This window comes from Protomyctophum bolini (genome assembly GCF_963924005.1).
Source record: "Protomyctophum bolini genome assembly, chromosome: 4".
NCBI classification, from domain to species: Eukaryota; Metazoa; Chordata; class Actinopteri; order Myctophiformes; family Myctophidae; genus Protomyctophum; species Protomyctophum bolini.
In genome coordinates, this window is record NC_137865.1 from 46,439,080 (window position 1) to 46,449,079 (window position 10,000).

General features: G+C 53.2%; 1 protein-coding gene across 3 annotated transcripts in view; it reads right to left on the reverse strand.

Moving 5' to 3' along the window:
- The window catches only part of lrp5 (low density lipoprotein receptor-related protein 5), a 96,723-nt gene that overhangs the window by 26,871 nt on the left and 59,852 nt on the right, over window positions 1-10,000 (reverse strand). For all 3 annotated transcript variants that reach the window (XM_080761683.1, XM_080761682.1, XM_080761684.1), the window contains 4 exons: window positions 9,705-9,921; window positions 8,499-8,652; window positions 1,332-1,467; window positions 215-459 (listed from right to left, as the gene is read on the reverse strand). In XM_080761683.1, the coding sequence (XP_080617809.1) occupies window positions 215-459; window positions 1,332-1,467; window positions 8,499-8,652; window positions 9,705-9,921 (752 nt within the window). The remainder of the gene's footprint in view (window positions 1-214; window positions 460-1,331; window positions 1,468-8,498; window positions 8,653-9,704; window positions 9,922-10,000) is intronic.

A 10,000-nucleotide genomic window follows, 5' to 3' on the forward strand; every position in this document is an offset into this window, starting at 1 on the left:
GCGGGAACGCTACATTTATATACTCTACATTTATATAAAATAATTTACACGATTTTGTTTATGCATGCACCACGTACTATGTAAACTTCCAAATTTCCATTTTCCAGCCATTTGTTTGAAAATAATTTGGGGACCCCCCCCCCAAAATAAATTGGCGACCCCCTGCGAGGGGTCGCGACCCACGGGTTGAGAACCCCCGTGTGCTATAGCTTACCCGTTAGCCGGGTCCAGCGCCAGTGAGCGCGGGTTGTCCAGGGAGCGCGGGTTCTCCAGGTCCTTGCACACCAGGACCTGGCGGTACTGGCCGTCCAGCCGGGCCACCTCGATGCGGTTGGTGCCGGTGTCGGCCCAGTAGATGTTCCGGCCCATCCAGTCCACCGCCATGCCCTCTGGGTAGTCCAGTCCGAACTCGATGACGTGCTCCACCGAGCTGCCGTTCATGTACGCTCTGCTGATGGTCTGGAGGGGAGAAAAGGAGAAAAGGTTGTTGGTTCAAGTCCCTTTTAGCCCATTTAGATGGAAATGTCGGAGTTAAAAACATTCACTTTGAAAGAATATATATTCAAAGATTTGTGCCATATTTTTACGATTTTTCAAAAATAGCTAAAGCATAACGTAATGCTAATACCAAAAGGGGTTCCCGCCCAAAATGAGTTTAGTTATGATGACAGACTCTTTTCACTGGCACACACCAAAAAGCATGCTACAGTATATGTTATATAGTTTATGTTTGGTTGCATGCTGAAAATAGCCAGAACTACAAGCTCACAACACGCCGCTTTGTGACACGTTGTGAACTTGTAGTTCGGCTATTTTCAGCATGCAATGAAATGTAAAAATCAGACATTACGGTGCCATCAAGGCCTACCAAAATACACTAAAACTAGACTAACATTTGACTAAAACTAAAGGAAGTTTTATTCAAAAGACTATGGACTAAAACAAATGCTGTCAGAGAATGCTCTGATGAAGGCTCATAGCTGAAGCGCGTACACGTTCCTTTTTGGTGTGTGTCAATAAAGAAATGGAAATGTGAGTACTTTATAATTTATATATATTTTTGGATGTTCTACCTTTTTGGAATTTAATTAATTCCTATTTTTGGATGAATACTGAATTTGGGTTTAGCACTCTCTTTATCATTTAGCCTCCTTTTACCATCTTTGTCATGACCGAGTGTCCATATACGTACAGTAGGTGCAAACGTCAATTATGTAGGGACACACACGCCCAGCTATATTATCGTGAATGCAGAATTCCACTGTACAAGTGAGTGCGTTTGTACTCAGAGAACCCCCCGTAAAAAAGACTATACGCGTCCCCCTGATCACCTTGGCCTGGATGTCCGTCCAGTATATCCTGTTTTCAGACACGTCGAAGTCGAGCGCGGACGCCTCCTTCACTCCGGTCAGAGGAATGGCCACATCGTTACTGTTGGTGCCCAGAGAGATGCTCCTGATGTTGTCCCTGTAGCAGGAAGAGAGACAACAGTTACTGTTGGTGCCCAGAGAGATGCTCCTGATGTTGTCCCTGTAGCAGGAAGAGAGACAACAGTTACTGTTGGTGCCCAGAGAGATGCTCCTGATGTTGTCCCTGTAGCAGGAAGAGAGACAACAGTTACTGTTGGTGCCCAGAGAGATGCTCCTGATGTTGTCCCTGTGTAGCAGGAGGAGAGACAACAGTTCTATTTCGTCCCTGCTGACCGCCAGAGGCGGTGCTTTAAGCACTGAATACGTCCCTTCGCGCATGCGCAGTCGAGTATTTATACCAACAATGTCAATTTTGACCCCGTGATGACCCCCGGAGTAGTCTATAACTTCCGGCAGTCACCTGGGGCTCAGTCCCTAATTTCTTCTCGCTGCGCAAGTTGTACACAGTACAGAGTTCTACAGCAGAATTGAACTGCATTGTTACAGAACTATTGAGTTGCTGGTAGTCCCGTGACCATTATTGGTCGGAGTAGCGACGCGCGTTCGCCCTCCAGGAACTGCGACTCTTATCATCTTATCATCTTATATCTTCTTTTCCCCGTGGGAACGAACTAAAGGTAAGCAAACAACCCCTGTGCGCATAGGCTGCGTGCGCGCTGCTTCCCTGCCACACACACGGTTGTGTGCTACGATCGGTGACCTGATAGCGTCCCGTTCAGCACTGGTCAAAGCTGAACGGATAAGTTCGGGTCTCTTTGCCAGCTTACACTATCTGATTCCCATGCATGAATTAATTGAATTGTATGCTATGCTGCAGTGCTAGTGACGGCAAGCGTAGCGCTGCCCGCTCCCAGCACGTTAGCCGACATTGCTAATTTGCTATTGTTTATTGTTTAGTTTTCTGTTTAGCCCGTGTCTGCGACGCGGCACGCCGCAGCACGGTGCAACTCGAGTAACACTCATTCTGTGTACTGTAGTGTACTTATTTAATGATACTATTAAGCTTATAGCTTAAGTTTGGCGTTACTTCAGTAACCCCGGATATGTGAATTAGCTTGACTGATTTGGTCGTCACTGTTTTCAAGAGTGTACTTTAATTTCGGCATAGAGTCACTGCCTCTTTATAGGTTGTTGTTTGTCAAATTAGATATATGTAACTATACGTTGTATTGTTATTATTATTATATACTAATTAATAATATAATATTAATAGTATATATTAATATAATAATAATTATATATTATATATATTATATTATTATTATATACTGTATGTAATTATATATTATATATATTGTATTATTATTATATACTATATATAATTATATATTATATATACTGTTCTATCGCTGTTAAAGCACCCCTTAGCCGGCATAGGTGGCGTGCGCGCCCCCTTCCTCCAGCTAAGCGGCCTTTAGCACAGCCAACAGTAGCCTCTGCTGGCACAGGCAGCGTCTGCGCTCCCTCCCTCCAGCAGACGGCTCCACCTCTAGCAACCACTAGCGTCCGCGCTCTGGGCTACATCTGTGGGTTACCGATGGACGAACCCTGCCACCACCTGTGCACCTCCTGTCAGGCTCCTCTGCGGCCAGAGGATGGGCATGACCTCTGCCCTGGGTGTCTTGGCCCCCAACATCTGAGGGAGGCACTCGGCGACAGCCCATGCATGAACTGCACCATCATGCCCCGGGAGGTGAGGATAGCCAGGTTGGCACAGGTGGAGAAGGTGGACGGTGAGCTTCCCCCATTGGGCATGCTAACCCAACGACAGACCAGGGCTTCCAAGCGTCGATCCACCACACCTGCTACCTCGACCCCTGCTTCCAAGAGAAGGGCGGGGCCTGACCATAGGCTATCATCTAAGGTCGACCAGATGTCTGCCGACCTGGCCCTAATGAGGGCCATGTTCATGGCCCGTCAGCCCGAGATCCAGCCGGAGGACGTAGAACCACCTACTCCGCCGATGCCGCACCTGATCCCTGAGGGTCAGGACCCGGACACACTGTCCCTGGCGGCCTCAGCCACCCACTTCCACGACTATGACGAAAGTGAGGCGGATGGGGCAGAGGCGGCTTCCGAGGCCTCTGAGCAGGGCTCGTACTCATCAGCCCAGACCGGTCTGACTGAGACGGCTGGCGGCTCCATGAGGGCCGCCCTGTACATGGCTCTTGATCATCAGGGCCTGGCTGGACCGCAGCAGGCGGAGTCAGCCCCGTCAAGCCGTTTCTTCAAGAACAAGCCAGCCCCCTCTAGCTTTACCGTTCCTCACTCAGAGGACTTCCTGAAGGAGCTACACACTTGCTGGAGAGACTCGAAGGCTTGCTCTCGTCTCTCTGCCGATGGGCGTATGCTCGCGGCCATGGACAACCCGGAAGGAGTCGGCCTGCAGCGCATGCCGGCTGTGGAGCCCTGCATCGCTTCCTTAGTTGTCGACCCCGACGAGGCGCTACGGCAGGACACCAGGTGCCCCCGACCCCAGTGCAGGACCACCGATGACCTCCTCATAAGGGCTTATGATGCAGGAGCCCGTGCCGGGAGGATCTCCAACTCCCTGTCACACCTCATGCTCGCCCTCTCTGCATCTCTGCAGGCGAACAACGCGAGCGCAGAGCCCGCAGACGCCAACACCCTCTGCGACGCATCACTGGAGGCATTCGGCCTCATGTCAAGAGAGCTGGGACGGATGATGTCCACTCTCGTTCAGGCGCGGCGCCAAGTCTGGCTCTCTCAGGCCAACCTGACTGAGAAGACCAGGGCAACCCTGCGCGGTCTTCCAGTGGTGCCGGGAGCGATATTCGGCCCAGCTGCGAGGGAAGCGCTGGACCGCACAATCCGGGCCAGGGCGGACAAGGAGCAGCTGTCAAGCCTGAGGCGACAGCGCATGCCTCCCCCAGAGGGACCTCCCAACAGGAGCAGAGGCCCCTCGGCCGCCACCCGAGCTCGCCTGCCACAGGCCCCCACTTGGGGCCAGCGCACTTCCCAGCGGACTGAACAGAGGCAGGGCCATAACCCTGGCCGGCCCTCTACTAGGCAGTTTCGTGCCCCGGGCCCTGGGGGACCCCCCCCCAGGGCCCCTAGGGGCCGGGGGGGCAGACGCTGAGACCACGCGGCCGGCCGTCGGATACTTTACACCTCAGCAGCTCAGGTACTGGGCTGCTCAAGCTTCGGACACGTGGGTGATTGCCACCTTAACCCACGGGTACAAGCTTCAGTTCCGACGCCGGCCCCCCACAGCCGGCCGGGTCAGAATGACCACTATAGCCGACCCGGCAAAGGCCCTTGCCCTAGACCAGGAGCTGTCCATCCTCCTGGCCAAGGGCGCCATCGAAGCAGTAGACCCCCGGGAGCACCCCAGGGGGTTCTACTCCACATACTTCCTAGTGCCAAAGAAGACAGGCGGTTTTCGCCCCGTCTTAGACCTGAGGGTGCTAAACAAATACATGAAGGTCATTCCGTTCCACATGTTGACCTCAAGGGACGTCCTGCAATCCATCGCCCACAGGGAATGGTTCACTTCAGTGGACCTAAAGGACGCATATTTTCATGTCCCCATTGCTCGGCAACACCGCCAGTTCCTGCGGTTTGCCTATCGAGGCCGCCACTGGCAGTTCAGAGTTCTGCCGTTCGGACTCTCCCTCTCTCCGAGAGTATTCACGAGGTGTGTGGCAGCGGCGCTGGCGCCTCTCCAATCGCAGGGCGTCAAGATCCTGCCATACCTCGACGACTGGCTGATCTGTGCGCCATCCCAGGCGCTGGTAGCCGAGGACACAGCACGTCTCCTGTCCCATGCAGCCCGGCTGGGGTTAAAGGTAAATGTGGAAAAAAGTTGCCTGATCCCATCCCAAACCACAACATTTATTGGTCTGGCGTTACACACCAGAACGATGAAAGCCTGTCCGTCCTCACGCCGGGTGGACGACATTATGAAGTTTCTTCCCATGTTCCGGAGAGGCAGTCGGCTGTCGCTCATCACATTCCTCCGCCTCTTGGGCAAACTGACGTCCGTGGCGGCCGTTGTCCCCCTGGGTTTGCTGCGACTGCGCCCCATGCAGAGGTGGCTGAACAGTTTTCAGTTGGACGCCGAGCGACACAGACACAAAAAGATAACCGTGTCACAACAGTGTCTACTCGCCCTAGCCCCATGGAGAGACAGGGCTTACCTGTCGAGGGGGGTCCCTATGGGGTCCATTCCCTCTCGCAGGGAGATCGTCACCACCGACGCTTGCCCCCTGGGCTGGGGTGCGGTGTGGCAGAGCAGGACAGCTCGCAACCAGTGGTCGGCAGAAGATCGCCGAGACCACATAAACGTGCTGGAGCTACGTGCGGTGCACATGGCTCTACAACGCTTCCTGCCATACTTGAGAGGCAGGCACATACTCGTACGGTCAGACAACACCTCAACCGTATTCCACATCAACCACCAGGGCGGAACCAAGTCTGCACGACTACTAGAGGTGTCCACAGACCTGCTGACGTGGGCGGCCCCCCGTCTCACCAGCCTACGGGCGGTGCACATACCAGGGGAGCGGAACCACCTCGCAGACTTCCTCTCCCGCCAGAAGCCCCCGTCAGGGGAATGGCGCCTCCATCCAGAGGTGGTGCACACCATCTGGGCCCGCTTCGGGAGAGCACAGGTGGACCTCTTTGCTTCAGGGGAGTCAACCCACTGCCCTCGCTGGTTTTCCCTAGCGGAAACCGTCAGTCCTCTAGGCCTGGACGCACTGGCGCACCCCTGGCCACAGGAGCTGCTCTATGCATTTCCACCACTTCCTCTGGTACGTTCAGTTCTCCAGAGGGTCGTTCAGGAGGGTCACACCATCCTGCTGGTGGCCCCTTTCTGGCCAGGGAGGACATGGTTCCCCCTGCTCCACAGCCTCTGTCACGGAACGCCTTGGCGCCTCCTCGACAGGAGGGACCTACTGTCACAGCTGGGAGGCCGGATCTGGCACCCATGCCCACAACGCCTCCAGCTGTGCGTCTGGCCGCTCAGGGGCCGGAGCCACTGCTGAGCAGCCCGGTGAGATACACCATACTGAACGCCAGAGCGCCGTCCACCAGGCTACAGTATGACAACAGGTGGAAGCTGTTTTCCAGCTGGTGTAGGGATCTGGGCGAAGACCCAGTACACTGCCCTGTACCCAAAATCCTGGAGTTCCTACAATCTCTACTAGGTAAGGGCCGGTCCCCCTCTACCTTGAAGGTTTACGTGGCAGCAATTTCCTGCCGCCATGTGGCAATTAACGACCGCACAGTAGGGAGCCACAACCTGGTGTCCCTCTTCCTGAGAGGGGCTCGGAGGTTGCATCCCCCGAGAGCTCCGAGAGCTCCGTTATGGGACCTTAACCGGGTACTGGACGCCCTGTGCGGGCCTCCCTTCGAACCCTTGGCACAGGCCGAGCTGAAGTGGGCGTCATACAAGACATCCCTTCTCCTGGCCATTACATCGGCAAAGCGCGTCAGTGAACTGCACGCTCTGTCAGTCAGTGAAACATGTCTGAGGTGGAACGCAGACGGCTCGGGGGTCACGCTGTGGCCAAACATAGCATTCCTCCCGAAGGTGCTGTCGCAGGCTCACCTCAACCAGCCTATCAGGCTGGCTCGATTTAACCCCCCACCTGGAGAGGGGACAGACAAACTGGAGCTGTTGTGCCCAGTCCGGGCTCTGAGAGCCTACATTGAAGCTACTGCACGCATCAGGCGGGCAGAGCAGCTATTCCTTTGCCATAGTGGTGTGAACAAAGGCGGCGCTCTCTCCAAGCAGCGCCTGTCCCACTGGATTGTAGACACAATCAGCCACGCCTATGAGGTAAGTAACCTCCCCGTACCATCAGGTGTACGGTGCCACTCTACAAGGAGCATTTCCACATCGTGGGCTGCCATGAGAGGGGTGCCCTTGGAGGACATTTGTGCCGCCGCCTCATGGGCTTCGGCAGGCACTTTCTCCAGATTTTACAGGGTGAACGTGGCCACTCCCCACCCATTGGACGTGGTCCTCTTCCCCGAATCCTCCGGTTCTACCCTTTGAGGTTTGTAATCAGGATTCCTCGTGACTTGTCTGGTATAAGTCATTCAGTGCTTAAAGCACCGCCTCTGGCGGTCAGCAGGGACGAAATAGAACGATAGTTACGTATGTAACTACGGTTCTATGAGTCCTGAATGACCGCCAGAGGCACTCTTGTCACTCAGAATCCTCGTGTTCTCGCGAGAAGATTCTGTAGGGACTGAGCCCCAGGTGACTGCCGGAAGTTATAGACTACTCCGGGGGTCATCACGGGGTCAAAATTGACATTGTTGGTATAAATACTCGACTGCGCATGCGCGAAGGGACGTATTCAGTGCTTAAAGCACCGCCTCTGGCGGTCATTCAGGACTCATAGAACCGTAGTTACATACGTAACTATCGTTACTGTTGGTGCCCAGAGAGATGCTCCTGATGTTGTCCCTGTAGCAGGAAGAGAGACAACAGTTACTGTTGGTGCCCAGAGAGATGCTCCTGATGTTGTCCCTGTAGCAGGAAGAGAGACAACAGTTACTGTTGGTGCCCAGAGAGATGCTCCTGATGTTGTCCCTGTGTAGCAGGAGGAGAGACAACAGTTACTGTTGGTGCCCAGAGAGATGCTCCTGATGTTGTCCCTGTAGCAGGAAGAGAGACAACAGTTACTGTTGGTGCCCAGAGAGATGCTCCTGATGTTGTCCCTGTAGCAGGAAGAGAGACAACAGTTACTGTTGGTGCCCAGAGAGATGCTCCTGATGTTGTCCCTGTAGCAGGAAGAGAGAAAACAGCATGATGGAAGGCCCACTGTATGAAGAAAGACAACAGCATGACGGAAGGCCCTCTGTATGAAGAAAGACAACAGCATGACGGAAGGCCCACTGTATGAAGAAAGACAACAGCATGACGGAAGGCCCACTGTATGAAGAAAGACAACAGCATGACGGAAGGCCCACTGTATGAAGAAAGACAACAGCATGACGGAAGGCCCACTGTATGCAGCTGCGAGTCATCTTGTTCCAGGTGGTCCCCAGCTAAATGATGGAGAGTTGCTAACGGGATATTATGCGCCGTACCTGTTGGTGAAGAGCAGGAAGGCCTCGGGCACCACGCAGGTCTGCAGGTCTGACAGGAGCTCCAGGCCCATGGGACACGCACAGCGGACACTCTGCGAGCGCCAGAAACACAGGTGGCTGCATCCTCCGTTATCCACCGCACAGCCGTTAGTACCTGTGTGTGGGTGGAGAGAGGGTGGGAGAGAGAGACAGAGAGAGAGACAGAGAGAGACAGAGAGAGAGAGAGACAGAGAGAGAGAAGACAGAGATGAGTGTTGAAATTAGCCCTTCACTAAGTCCCTCCCCAACCCGTCCTTGTCCAATAGGCACAAGCTGTCCTTCTCCGTTCTTCTCACCCATTGAGATGCATGTTAAATGACGGGATTTCTCCATACAGTGAATAATCGATCATGTCAGTAGCAAGAGCTTCAAAATGTCTTCTAAATCTAGTCTTTTCAACTTTTCTCCGTTGCCTTCAGCAGTCTGTGAACGTTTTAATCTCTTTGTAAATAGTATTGCATGCTACCATGTTCCTTGGAACGTTGTTATATTGTAATGTGCTTGTATGAAGTATTGCTTTTACGTTTATTTTATGAGGTGACTAAACTACTTGGATTGGCATTGGACAATCGCTTTTTGGGGTGGGGTTTAGCGAATTGCATTCTAATTACATTAGCTGGGGAGAAAGTACATGCACCCAATAACACTGTATGCTTGTACTGTATCGGCTTATCTCATTGTATGTATTCAAGCTGTACCTCATTGTGGGTGCAGGTCTTTTTTCCGACAGCATATTGATCCGAAACCTCAATCCTAACCTAACCCTAACCGCAAGCACGGGAGCAGCGCATGTCGGACCATCGCTTTTTCGCATCGCAGAGAATGTCCCCCCGCTGCGGATCGGATCGTTGCCCCGTCGGCTAGAATGCTGTCGGAAAAAAGGCTGCCTCCCCCTCATTGTATCTCATCTCACCATATCTTATCTCATTGCGTCTACTGTAAGTATCAAATCATGTTATTTCATTGTATCTACTAGTCATATCATATTTAATTGCATCTACAGGTAAAATCCTCAAGTGTTAATTAATCAATTTATAACTCAGAGGGTGGAAAAATGCAGGTTCGTCACTGTACATAAGTAAACTTTCAGAGTTAAATGACCACTGAAGGCTCTGGGCCTGCGGCTGAGCGGTCCCAGGCAACCGGTCCAAACATCACCACACGTACCGTGCGTCTCGGTGACCTTGGTGGCCTTGAGGCCCATCAGGTCGGGCAGCTGGTCGATGATGATCTCCCGCACGGCGGTGGTCTTGTGGACCCTCTCGATGCTTCGGCGCTGCCAGTCCGTCCAGTAGATGTAGTCCCCCAGCAGGGTGAAGCCGAAGATGTGAGGCAGCTTGTCCTCCAGAAGGGTCTGCCTGTTGCTGCCGTCCACGTTGATCACCTGAGGGGGGAAAGAAAAGGGTGTTTGATGTCGGAATAAAAGAAAGAAAAGTCTTCTAAATAATTAATGACCTCATGTT